The sequence below is a fragment of the Somniosus microcephalus genome, chromosome 14 (genome assembly GCF_052327205.1).
Source record: "Somniosus microcephalus isolate GS21.2 chromosome 14, FLI_Smic_1.0, whole genome shotgun sequence".
NCBI classification, from domain to species: Eukaryota; Metazoa; Chordata; class Chondrichthyes; order Squaliformes; family Somniosidae; genus Somniosus; species Somniosus microcephalus.
In genome coordinates this window covers 77,890,179-77,903,682 of record NC_141000.1, presented here as the reverse complement: position 1 = coordinate 77,903,682, position 13,504 = coordinate 77,890,179, and the positions used below count along the sequence as shown (strand labels likewise).

Genomic DNA, 13,504 nt, shown 5'->3' with positions numbered 1-13,504 from the left:
GTTTATTACCATAACTGTCACCGGGCATAAAAAAGAACTTGTGCAGAATGAATGGCGAGACAAGACAGATGAGAAGAGCGGATTAGGGATATCTGATGATGCTTTGAAAGTGGTATATGGTCCAAAACACAGTGGAGCTGCTCATCAATCTCAAAGAAATCAACCTACTATGGTGATGTGAACATTTTAACAAATTATTTAGATCATCAAGCATCATGGAAGAAAACCTCAGCAGTGTAGCACATTACGATCAAAGGATATCACCAATTAAACTGAAGCATCAATTAGTAGAGTATGTTTTGGTTTCAGTCCAAATAAGCTGCTGGTATCACATACAGTAGGAATCTTTAGTAAACTGGATGACATATTGATTGGCTGCTTAACTAGGTACCCAGGAAACAGCCAGCCTAAATCATTGAATTTTAATTATTTTCCGTTCACGTAGATTAACTGAATAAATAAAAGCTATGATGGAAAATAAAGTACAAATTGATTGAAACTGAATTTTCTCCCCATCACAGAAAGTGATGCAAATTTCTTTTTTAAATACATCAGCTTCATGTCCAAAACCTTCAGTGAATTCTGACACCATCCGCTCTATTCAGATGGCAAAGGCCCTTTCAAATTCTCCCGAATGGTGAGGGTGGGAGAGGGGGAGTTGTTCTTTAATTATAGCAGAGGATAAATAGATTACGGTAGACACAAATTATAATAACTCTATTTACATTAAGGGGAAGTATATTATACTGAATTGCCATATAATCCATAAATGTTATAGAGATATATCCAAACATTTATCTGGATGGCTGTTGCCGCAACAACACTCAAGAACCTTGACACCATCTAGGACAGTGCAGTTTGCTTGATTGGTGTCCCTGCTACTGGACTCAATAACCACCCCATCTATCACCAGCACACTGTGGCTGTGGTATGTACAAGCTACAGGATACACTAACTCATCAAGGTTTCTTCAATAGTATCTTCCTTTCCTGTGATCTCTACCACCAAGAAGGACAAAAGAAGCAATGTCATGTGTTGGATCCGTGGTTCAGTGGATATGCTGTTATTAAATAATCACACGGATGCTGTACATTAACAATAAACAGGTCTTTACTGGAGGAGGGTAGTCTCAAGACTGGGGGTACAGCGGCATGCGCAAAGCTTATATACAGGTGTGGTCACTGCCGGTACTACAGTATACAGGAGCTGTAAAAGTAGTTCTGACTTAAAGGCACATACACTACATCATGGGAACACCATCACCTCCAAATTCCCCTCCCAGTCACTCACCATCCTGACTTGGATATATATCGTTGTTCCTTCATTGTTGTTGGATCAATATTCTGGAATTTTCTACCTAACACCATTGTGGGAGCACCATCGCAACAAATGCAGTGGTTCAAGGAGAACAGTCTTCACTGTTTCTCAGAGTATCCTACAGAACTTGTAAGGGACCTTGTAAGACTTTGGCAGGCAGGCACCAGCTTTTCCAGACGTACTCTTAGGCAGTCCCTCGGAACCGAGGATGACTTGCTTCCACACTAAAAATGAGTTCTCAGGTGACTGATGAGTCCAATGTGGGACCTACAGTCTCTGTCAGAGCTGGGGCAGACGGTGGTTGAAGGGGCAGGTGGGTGGGGTGCTTGGGTTGATGTGCGCTCCTTCCGCTTGCTCCCGGAAAAGAGGCTTGAGGTGTTCGGCGCCTTCCCAGATGCTTCTCCTCCACTTTGTGCGGTTTTGGGCCAGGGATTCCCCGGTGTCGGTGGGGATGTTACACTTTTTCAAGGAGGCTTTGAGGGTGTCCTTGAAGCGTTTCCTCTGCCCACCTAGGGCTCTCTTGCCGTGTCGGAGCTCCGAGTAGAGCGCTTGTTTTGGGAGTCTCGTATCGGGCATGCGGACGATGTGATCCGTCCATCGGAGCTGATCAAGCGTGGTCAAAGCTTTGATGCTGGGGATGTTGGTCTGAACAAGAACACTGACGTTGGTGTGCCTATCCTGCCAGTGGATTTGCAGGATCTTGCGGAGGCAGCGTTGGTGGTACCTCTCCAGTGCTTTGAGGTGCCTGCTATACATGGTCCATGCCTCTGAAGCATACAGGAGGGCGGGTATCACTACTGCTCTGTAGACCATGAGCTTGGTGCTGGGTTTGAGGTCCTGGTCTTCAAACACTCTCTTCCTCAGGCGACCGAAGGCTGCATTGGCACACTGAAGGCGGTGTTGGACTTCGTCATCGACGTCTGCCCTTGTTGACAGTAGGCTCCCAAGGTATGGAAAGTGGGCCACGTTATCCAAGGCCACATCATGTATTTTGATAATTAGGGGGGCAGTACTGTGTGGCGGGGGCAGGTTGGTAGAGGACCTTTGTCTTACGGATGTTTAGCGTAAGGCCTATGCTCTCGTACGCTTCGGTGAAGGTGTTGACGATGGTTTGGAGTTCGGCCTCCGAGTGAGCGCAGACGCAAGCATTGTCTGCATACTGTAATTCAGCGACAGATGATGGGACAACCTTGAATCTGGACTGGAGGCGGCGGAGGTTGAACAGTTTCCCGTTTGTTCTGTAGATTAGCTCCACTCTAGTGGGGAGCTTACTGAGGGTGAGATGGAGCATTGTAGCCAGGAAGATCGAGAAGAGCATTGGTGCGATGACACAGCCTTGCTTGACCCCAGTCCGTACACCCATAGCGGTGCTCGCGCCCACCTGTCCCATGAAAATTAGATACCTTCTCATCCATGCTGCAAATTCTGCTGGGGTCAGTGTGGGAGGATACACTGGGATCGTCTCCCAAAGAATATCAGGGCCATTATTCTCTCCAATGACATCCAGAGTGGGAATAGTAGACAGCATATTCCTTTCATGCTTACACTATATGCCACTAGGGGAATTCTACAGACAATGCTTGTTCCGAGGGTGGGTCTAATGGTTAGACTCTAACCAGTCACTATAAAGCAGAAAGCACAGTGGCAAGAGGTGATGCAACTACTGCCTGGCATTGCCTGGGAGTTGAATCCTGGAACCATACCATGTGATGCATGTACCCACAAAAATATTTATGAACTATTGGGCACTTCAGTGGAATATACTTTGGCCTAGAAATTCAGTTGCTTGCGCCACCAGTTTGCGCCTAAAGAGGCCACTCAGAGGCTTTAGTGCCACTGGCCACAGCCACCGCGATATTTAGCGGGGCGCTAATGGCGGCGTTAGCCTGTAGCGCTGCGCCGCCACCGATGACGTCATCGGTGTGCGCAGCGCCCCGCTACCGCCCCGAACGCCATATTAGGTCGCGCCCGCCTCTTCCGCGCCGGCCGCAAATAGCGACCGGTACACAGGGGCCAACCTGTGGCGGTAGTGGCGCGAGTTAAGGTGGAGGTGCGGCCGGCCGCTTTTTCGGCGGCCGCCTGCCCGCACCTCCGTCACCGGCCTCCTACACCCCCCCCCACCCCCGCGGCATTGCCGGCTGTTTCCCGAGAGCCCGGCACTTCTCCTTGGTGCCGGGCTCATTTGCCGGCACTCGCGAGCGGGGATTGCGCTGTTGCAGCCACCTCCCCCTTAACAGTGGGAGGAAGGCCTGCAGTACCGCAGCGTGCCATGCTGCAGCGGGTGGCGCTGCGGCACTTTGCGCGCCGATATTCAGTTTCAGCGCCCCAAGCGGGGCGCGGGAAGCCTCGTTTAGCGGCCGGCTTCCATTTGGGGCGCAGAAACTGAATATCCTGATGGCGCAAGTGGCTCCGCGCGCAGCGGTAATTCCGGCGCCCAGGCGAGCTTGGCGCCCCAAACTGAATTTTTAGCCCTATATCTTTAACAATTTTAGAGGCAGAAGTGGAATTCGTTGGAAATGTTTTTGATTTTGTAAATTAGATTCGAAGTATTTAGCATTTGCACTGGTTACTGTAGTAACTAAAAAACAATTATCAAGCAAGAGGCTGGGTCCTTAAGACTGAACAAGAAGTTTGACCAGGAATAAGTGTGTTTTAGCAAAGGCAAAAAGCAGCATTCAGAATGAACTGTATGAGTTAATCAGAGGTACAGAATGTCTTTCTTTAATTTAGTGAGATTTAGCTGAAGTATAAATGTGTATTTCATTAACTCAATGACATTTGGCAGCCCCTTGGAACAGAACAATTCATTAAACACTAAACAATGGTTACAGGCAACACTGTTTCAACAAAAAAAGAGCATTGCACAGTAGGAGCAAATAAAAACTTAATTTGAATAGTTTGATTATTCTTCAAGGAATAAAAGTCCACAGCAAAGAAACATCTTAAGTAAAGATGTTTAAACCTTTTAGCACATTATAGGATAGAAATACTGTCAACTATGTTACTGTATGAATGCATAACATGATCCTATTAAATTCATCTCTCTCAAATTTGAATGGAGGTTAGTGCCTCCATCAAAATATCAGAGAGAAATCTGGCACAAGTATTCCTCCGATAATAATGCCATTAGTAATTTCCACCCCTATGTTCTTCTCCCAGTATTAATAGTAACTCACAACTCAATTTTAACACAGGTGAAAGATGGGAATCTTGAAAAGTCAGTAAGATTTGGAGCATTGGAACCTGTAGTTCATTTAAAAAGTCAATAAAGTTTAGTGGAAGTACACACCAGGGTTCATTAAGAAATCATTAATTTTCTGAGATGTTATATCCAGTTCATTTGTGTTAGCATATTTAAGCAGGTTATAGCTCTTCACAAAGTAATGTCGGAGGTATCTCTGCAGCACACATTTCTGAAGCTTCTTTACCAACCGCAGAAAGCATTTCTGGAAATCTTTCCAATTCTTAGAGCGTGGATATTTCTCACAGGTCCAAAACAACAGCGTCTGGATAGAGGAAAGTAAGCAGTTACTTTTTATTAATGAATTTCTATTGCTGCCTACAGCTGATGACTGAGATTTCATCACTTTAAATGTGGGTTCCTGCTTCTGCATTCAACCTATTGATGATCCAATGCAATCTTCAAACTTTCTCCCTCCCCCTCAGCTATATCCATGGTTGAGCAATAATATATTACTACACAGCTATTTATAATAACATGGGCCGGGATTTCGCCTACCGAGGCGGGTCCGGTACGGCTGGGGTGCGACCCCGCTGCTGGCTCCCGCCCGCTCTGTGAAAATAATTTTAAGCTGATTGGGCTCGTTAAGCCCGCCCAGCGCGTTTCCCAGCCAATTGAAGGAAGTGGGTCTGATGACGTCACTTGATGATGCATCATCAGCCGGTTTCCTTAAAGGGACCATGCGCAAATTAATTTTGACAGTTGTGCTGTCGGTGTTCTACAGCATTGAGGTACTACAAACACTGACAAGCACTGCACAGAGGTGCACGGCTGCACCCAGACTCTCCCATGTCTCCCTCCATGTGCTTATGAAGGGAGTCACAACAAGCAGGGAGGTCCTCTTCCCTTCCAATGGGCGGAAGAGACTTCCCCAGGACACCAACACAGCCTGGTTGCACATTGCACAGGAGGGCACAAGCAGGGATGTCGTCAGGAGGACTAGGCTGCAGTGGTGCAAACCTTTCAATGATCTCAGTGGATCACGAAACGTTACTGCAAAGCCACACTCAACCTCATCCTGCTGTGCCTCTCATCACATCCCCATCACTCTGCCTTCCCTACCCTACTCCTGCACATCTTTACCCTCAACAACTTACCTTGCACCTCCACCCAACCTTCTCTATCTATATTATCACTTCCCCATCTCACTAGCCACCCCTCACACTCACCCTCATCCTCGTCCAATCATACCAACTAACAACGCACAAGGGTAGGCACTTGAGTGTTTTAGCCAATGTTCATGTGAAGTTTCTGTTAATGTGCTGTCAAACATTGAAATCTTTATTTTAAACACTTTGCGTTCTTGGACAGATTTGTGTGCACCTTTGGAAGTGGCTTAGTGAGTTGCAGTGAATGGTGAGACATAACGGTAATCCCCGCAATAGTGATGAGTGTGAAAAGAATGGCTTGGGCATTGTAGGTGTGGTGTGATGCAAACCTGGCGCATCATGTGGCAGCCAGGGTGTACAGCATCAAGTGAAGTAAATCTGGCTATAGTGAGGCCATCCCTGGCGTCCCGGACAGCAATGTGGTCGGGTGCTGATGCCCTCTGTCCTGTGCAACACAGCTGATTGCAGAGAAGGTTGGTGGTTTTGTTATTGGTGCTGCTGGTGTGCCTGGTGCTGCTGGTGTTGGGGCTGATTGTGGTGGGATTCTGAGGACCAAGGTGATGGAATAGATGGCAAGTGAGGTTAAGATGGCAGGTGAGGTTAAGATGACAGAAGCAATCTGTCAATGGTGAGAGAGGTTGTTTCAATGAGGTGACACTGGATAGAGAGTTTTCTCCAAACACTTGCAACCTGCATAAAGCTCAATCTGTCTTCCAAATGCAGTAAGCAACAGCTTCTAACCTTGGGAAGTGAACAGCTATCAAATGGGTGCTTTTATTGTCAAGTAAAGAAATCATCACATGCTGACATAACACCCATCCTCCTTACCTGATGTGATCTCCGAGCAGCGGGGAAGCCGTTGGCGAACTCTCAAAATCTAAAAGTGAGCTTAAAATACTATTTAATTGCCCATTAAATGATATTGGGTCAAAGGAGCAGGATAGTGAAACAGTTTGGGTGGAGATAAGGAATAATAAGGGGAAAAAAACACTAGTGGGTGTAGTCTATAGGCCTCCGAACAGTTGCAACTCTGTTGGACGGAGTATTAATCAGGAAATAGTTGAGGCTTGTAATAAGGGAACAGCTATAATTATGGGGGATTTCAATTATCATATTAACTGGACAAATCAAATTGGGCAGAGCAGCCTTGAGGATGAGTTCATTGAGTGTATTAGGGATGGGTTTCTTGAGCAGTATGTAACTGAACTGACCAGGGGGCAAGCAACCTTAGATTTGGTCCTGTGTAATGAGACAGGATTAATTAAAAATGTCCTAGTAAAGGATCCCCTTGGAATGAGTGACCATAACATGGTTGAATTCCATATTCAATTAGAGGGTGAGAAGGTTGGATCTCAAACAAGCGTGCTGAGCTTGAATAAAGGAGACTATGAAGGTATGAGAGCGGAATTGATTAGAGTGGACTGGGAAAATAGATTAAAGGGTAAGACGGTACATGATCAGTGGTGTACATTTAAGGAGTTATTTTACAACTTCCAAAAAAAATATATTCCACTGAGGAAAAAAGGGTGTAAAAGAAAAGATAGCCATCCGTGGCTAAGTAAAGTAATTAAGGATAGTATCCGACTAAAAACAAGGGCATGTAAGGTAGCCAAATCTAGTGCGATGATGGAAGATTGGGAAGTCTTTAAAAGACAGCAAAAAATAACTAAAAGATTGATTAAGAAAGGGAAGATAGATTATGAAAGTAAATTAGCAAAAAATATAAAAACAGACAGCAAAAGTTTCTATAGTTATATAAAAAGAAAAAGGGTGGCTAAAGTAAATGTTGGTCCCTTAGAGGATGAGACCGGGAAATTAATGGTGGGAAACATGGAGATGGCAAAAACGCTGAACAATTATTTTGTATCAGTCTTTACAGTAGAGGACACTAAGAATATCCCAACACTGGACAAACAGGGGGCTCTAGTGGGGGAGGAACTAAATATGATTAAAATCACTAAGGAAGTGGTACTTGGTAAAATAATGGGACTCAAGGCGGATAAATCCCCTGGACCTGATGGCTTGCATCCTAGGGTCTTGAGGGAAGTGGCGGTAGTGTTTGTGGATGCATTGGTAATAATTTTCCAAAACTCCCTGGACTCAGCAAAGGTCCCGGCAGATTGGAAAACTGCTAATGTAACACCCTTATTTAAAAAGGGTAGTAGGCAGAAGGCTGGAAACTATAGACCGGTTAGCCTAACATCTGTGGTTGGTAAAATGTTAGAGTCCATTATTAAGGAGACAGTAACGGGACATTTGGATAAACATAATTTAATAGGACAAACTCAGCATGGTTTCATGAAGGGGAAGTCATGTTTGACAAATTTACTTGAGTTTTTTGAGGAAGTAACATACAGGGTGGATAAAGGGGAACCAGTGGACGTAGTGTATTTAGAATTCCAAAAGGCATTTGACAAGGTGCCACACAAAAGATTATTGCTCAAGATAAAAAATCACAGGATTGGGGGTAATATTCTGGCGTGGGTGGAGGATTGGCTCTCTAACAGAAAGCAGAGAGTTGGGATAAATGGTTCGTTCTCAGATTGGCAACCAGTAACTAGTGGTGTTCCGCAGGGGTCAGTGCTGGGTCCCCAACTCTTTACAATCTATATTAACGATTTGGAGGAGGGGACCGAGTGTAACATATCAAAGTTTGCAGATGATACAAAGATGGGACGGAAAGTAGTGAGTGAGGAGGACATAAAAAACCTGCAAAGGGACATAGACAGGCTAAGTAAGTGGGCAGAGATTTGGCAGATGGAATACAATACTGGAAAGTGTGAGGTTATGCACTTTGGCAGGAAAAATCATAGAGCAAGTTATTATCTTAATGGCAAGAAACTGGAAAGTACTGTAGTACAAAGGGATCTGGGGGTCCTGGTGCACAAAACTCAAAAAGTTAGTATGCAGGTGCAGCAAGTGATCAAGAAGGCCAATGGAATGTTGGCTTTTATTGCTAAGGGGATGGAATATAAAAACAGGGAGGTATTGCTGCAGTTGTACAAGGTATTGGTGAGACCGCACCTGGAATACTGCATACAGTTTTGGTGTCCATACTTAAGAAAAGACATACTTGCTCTCGAGTCAGTACAAAGAAGGTTCACTCGGTTAATCCCGGGGATGAGGGGGTGGTCATATGAGGAGAGGTTGAGTAGATTGGGACTCTACTCATTGGAGTTCAGAAGAATGAGAGGCGATCTTATTGAAACATATAAGATTGTGAAGGGGCTTGATCGGGTGGATGCGGTGAGGATGTTCCCAATGAAGGGTGAAACTAGAACTAGGGGGCATAATCTTAAAATAAGGGGCTGCTCTTTCAAAACTGAGATGAGGAGAAACTTCTTCACTCAGAGGGTGGTAGGTTTGTGGAATTTGCTGCCCCAGAAAGCTGTGGAAGCTACATCATTAAATAAATTTAAAACAGAAATAGATAGTTTCCTAGAGGTAAAGGGAATTAAGGGTTACGGGGAGCGGGCAGGAAATTGGACATGAGTCTAGGTCCAGAATGGTCATGGCCCTGTGGGTAGTGGAGTGCGCCCAGGGGCCGTGTAGCCTGGTTCTGCTCCTACTGTGTTCTAATTCTGTGTTAGATTTCAGGAGATGGTTTTATTCCTGTTCCTGGCTGGGGTGGAGATCGCCTTTACAGAAGGTAAGTACTGTGGAAAATATAGGGACAGAGTGATCTCCTGGAAGAATTTCGATCGCCTAGATGGGTCGGAGAGGAATTTCCCAGATTTGTTTTCTCCCAAATTGGCCATTGGGTCTTTTATCTGGTTTTTCGCCTCTCCCGGGAGATCACATGGGTTCGGGTGGATGCAGAGTGATAGAAGATTTGAGGTTAGGATCAGATCAGCCATGATCTTATTGAATGGTGGAGCAGGCTCGAGGGGCCGATTGGCCTACTCCTGCTCCTATTTCTTATGTTCTTATGTTCTTATTAACTATCTCTCTAATGATCTAAATTGCCTCCCCTGTCGCTTGGTGTCGGGTCTGTTCAGTGCTGGCAGACCAGACATCTGGGAGACTAGCGTGGAGGCGGCTCGACAGCGAGTTCCCTACCTGCTGTCAAAAAAATATATTTTCAAAGCCGACCCCGCCACCAAACCCCCCGAAAATTCCCCCCATAGTGTTTATTGTTGACTCTCTTGCTTAATAGACTGGTTATGTCAGCCGTAATTGTAGTCAATTTACTTGATCAAAAATTAGTTTTCAAAACTATGATGGAGAAGCTAAAGATAACACACCATCTCACATCAGAATAAAACAAACATATTGCAGCATACCTCAGCACATATTTCATCTCAACTAACAACTACTGCTTGAATTTATAGTATTTTTAGAGCACCTTTAATGTAGTAAAACATCCCAAGGCGCTTTACAGGAGTGTTAGCAAATCAAATTTGACACCGAGCCACATAAGGAGATATTAGGGCAGGTGACTAAAAGCTTGGTCAAAGAGGTAGGTTTTAAAGAGGGTCTTGACGGAGGAAAGAGAGGTAGAGAGGCGGAGAGATTTTGGGGGGGGCAGGGGGCTTCAGAGCTTAGTGCCTTCGTCGCCAATGGTGGAGCGATTAATTAAAATCAGGGATGCTCAAGAGGCCAGAATTGGAGGATTGCAGATATTCCGGAGGTTTGTAGGGCTGGAGATTACAGAGATAGGGAGGAGCGAGGCCATGGAGGGATTTGAAAACAAGGACAAGAATTTTAAAAGCGAGGCGTTGCTTAACTGGCAGCCAGTATAGGTCAGCGAGCACAGGGGTGATGGGTGAACGGGACTTGGTGTGCATGCTGTAAGGCTTCCAGTATTTTTTTCCCCAACAAGATGAAGGAAACTGCATAAAGATTGAAAGGAAGATTGGAATAAAAACATTAAGAGTCAATAGTGGAATGCTGGCAAAAAGGGAAGATGTCGACCCAGAAACAAAGGCTACTAGAGATCTTTAATGGCTGATCCCGACTGTAGTTAGGTGTTACATAAGGTTTGAAGGAGAAATTTAGATCCTGGACTAGAAGGCACTATAATAAATCAGCTGGAATCTGCTTTGCAAACCTAAAAACATTTCTACCTGTAGGTGATAAGATGTGATAGCTGGTTTATTTCCACCAGGGCACCAGTAGTCTTCTTTCAGCTTTCTTAAGACCTGTAAACACTTTAGACGGCAGCCGCCATCTTCATCCATATCCTCTAATAGCTCTTGCTCCGCACGTGTGAATGAGAGCTGCCAGTGGTAATTCGATCTTGCCAATAAATTAAATCCAAAAGACTGCCAGGATAGAAAGCACTGGGTATTAAGTTAAAAAAAATCACGGACCACAAAACATGTTTGCCAAGCAGATTTGAACACTCCAATATTGAGGTTTTTATCTTCCCTCCCCCAACAGATTTACTCCTACAAACGAAAACCTGTTACACCATTTATGAATAAATGTACAACATGAGAATGAATACAGAAGTATTATCTCTACAGGGACTGTTGTTTTATGAAAGGGGCTGTGTGCACTTCAAAGAGAGTGGAAGAAAATAACTGGATGTGATATTTCTGATCATAGGCTGGAAAACCAATAGCTTTAGAAGTCCCTTCCCTCTCTTCATAAACCACCTCCATAACATTGAGCCTAGCTGAGATTTCAGCCAAAAAGTCCAGTAATAGTCTCGCTCTCCCACAGTTTCTGTCTGCAGTGTTGCACTGTGGCTTGTCCATCAGGAAGTACTTGAGATTAAAATTCCAGTGAATAGGGCCTACAGAGGGCACAGAAAAAAACAGTAATGCCAACCCCACCGTCTCATAAATCATGAGAGAAACTCCTAAAAATCATGAGATTTGGTAAGAAATCATGAGTTGCTATTTTTTGGTTTATAAACCTCATTAGTGGCTTTATCTAATCTCTAACAGGTCACAGCTCTTTACAAAAACTATGGGGGTGATTTTGCCAATGGAGAGCTTTTGGAGGCGGGACTCCCACTTGTCGGGTTTCAGTCCCGCCTCCAACAACTTCTGGCCAACCTACGCTATTGTCCCTTGATTGACCTTGTTAAGCCCGCATTAGCAGGCCAATTAAGGGAAAGCTGGTTGCAGAGCACGTCAACATATGACGTTTCATCTGTCAAAAATTTTTGACAGATGAATTGTCATCGTTTGACAGCTCTGTGAAGTTGTTAAACAGTGACATTCTCTGCAGTTTGATGAGGTCTTGAATACAAGACCCCATCAAACTTCTTTCTTTAACAGAATTGAGATGGTTGTTGCATCTATGAATGCAACGGCCACCTGTCATTCCCAACACGGAGGTGCGAGACTCTCCATATACAAACCGACTGAAGCCTGCAGGAAGAAACAAAGGTAAGTACACTTTTAATAACACTTTGCACTTACCTCAGATACTCACCTCTACACTCTTGCACCCATCACTTACCTTCACAGCACACTTTTGCACCCCGCAGACCCCCTACTTGCCTCGCTGAGCTGGCGGGTTTCGGCGCCTTCGGGAAGCCCGCACTTGAGGGCAAAAAGGGGGTAATTGTATTTTCTGCCTGTTAACAGGCAGTTAATAGGCTTTAATCCTTTCCCGCGTCCAAGGAGACGGGACCCGGTGCGGGACGGCTACCCGCCTCCTAGGAAGATGGTATGGAGACGGGTTGGGCACCTGCCCCCAAATTCTGCCATTTTCCCGGCAGACCCACCTCCCCAGGACTGGCAAAATCGCCCCCTCAATTACTGCATCTAAAAATGCTTTACAAAAAACTCTTCACCTGGTGCCCAACACAACCACCATGCAATGCAGCCCCTGCAGCTGCCAGCCAAAGGTAGGTATTGGGAGAAAAAAAATCAAAAACACCTTCCCATGGAGACAGGAGTTACGATCACCACCCCCCGGTGAACATTGATGTGATTGGTGGTGTGAAAACTTACATCTTCCCTTCAGCTGAAACGCTACCCTGCAGGTTCAGCAACATGCCTGGCGAATACTTCACTGCACAGCACCTCCCTGCTCTTCCTGGAGTGGGATTGGGCTCGGTGGCTCCTGTTGGGAACACTGGCACCATTTCAGGTGTAACCCTCCATCGCCAGTCTACTCACTGCACAGCTGCTGAGTGTTTCAGGGATTTTTTTCCTCCCCCTCTGCTGTTTTTTTTAATTCGACCCTGGGATGTGGGCATTGCTGGCAAGGTCAGCATTTATTGCCCATCCCAGCAGTTTACCGGCCTATCTCTACGGACCCCAGTTTGAAAACCACTGGATTATTCTTCAATTATCCAAATACATGGGACAGCTGCTGTCATATCCAGTTAGCAAATTACAATAACAAGAGTATTCTGATTGACCTTGGGCAATGTTACAATACCGGATATTGGCAGATAAAGTCACTTCAGTTAACTGGGTGTGTGGGCTTACCTGCAGGAATGACTTTTGTCACTGGACTCAAGAAAGCCATCTGGTGCAGCCTAAATACTTGAACACCCTCCTCTTTCCTGTCTCCACCCCACCCCACCCCACACCCACCTCCCCATCCATCTATCACAGTCTCCTCTCTTCCCTCTCCTCCCCCCTTTGCCTCTTTCCCTCTTCTTTCTCCCCCTTTGCCTCTGCAATCGCTCCCCCACCCCTCTGGTTTCTCTCTTTTGTCCCCCTCCTTCCATTCTCTCTCCCTCACATCTCTCAGTCAATCGCTCTCCCCTGTCTCTCTGTCTTTTTCCCACTATCTCTCAATTTCTTTCTCTCATCTCTGTCTCCCCCCCTTCCTCTTTTCGGTGTATCTCACTATCTCTTGCCCTCATTGTCTACTCCTCTCTCTACCTGTCCAGTCTCTCCCCCAATCTCTCCCACACTCCTCTACC

The 13,504-nt window shown here is 45.5% G+C and overlaps 1 protein-coding gene across 5 annotated transcripts in view; it reads right to left on the bottom strand.

Annotated features, from left to right (window-relative positions):
* Positions 1–1,091: 1,091 nt before the first annotated feature.
* The window catches only part of mab21l3 (mab-21-like 3), a 97,761-nt gene continuing 85,348 nt past the window's right edge, over positions 1,092–13,504 (bottom strand). For all 5 annotated transcript variants that reach the window (XM_086006749.1, XM_086006748.1, XM_086006747.1 and 2 more), the window contains 2 exons: positions 10,734–10,931; positions 1,092–4,823 (listed from right to left, as the gene is read on the bottom strand). In XM_086006749.1, coding sequence (XP_085862875.1) covers positions 4,590–4,823; positions 10,734–10,931 — 432 coding nt within the window. In that variant the 3' untranslated portion in view covers positions 1,092–4,589. The remainder of the gene's footprint in view (positions 4,824–10,733; positions 10,932–13,504) is intronic.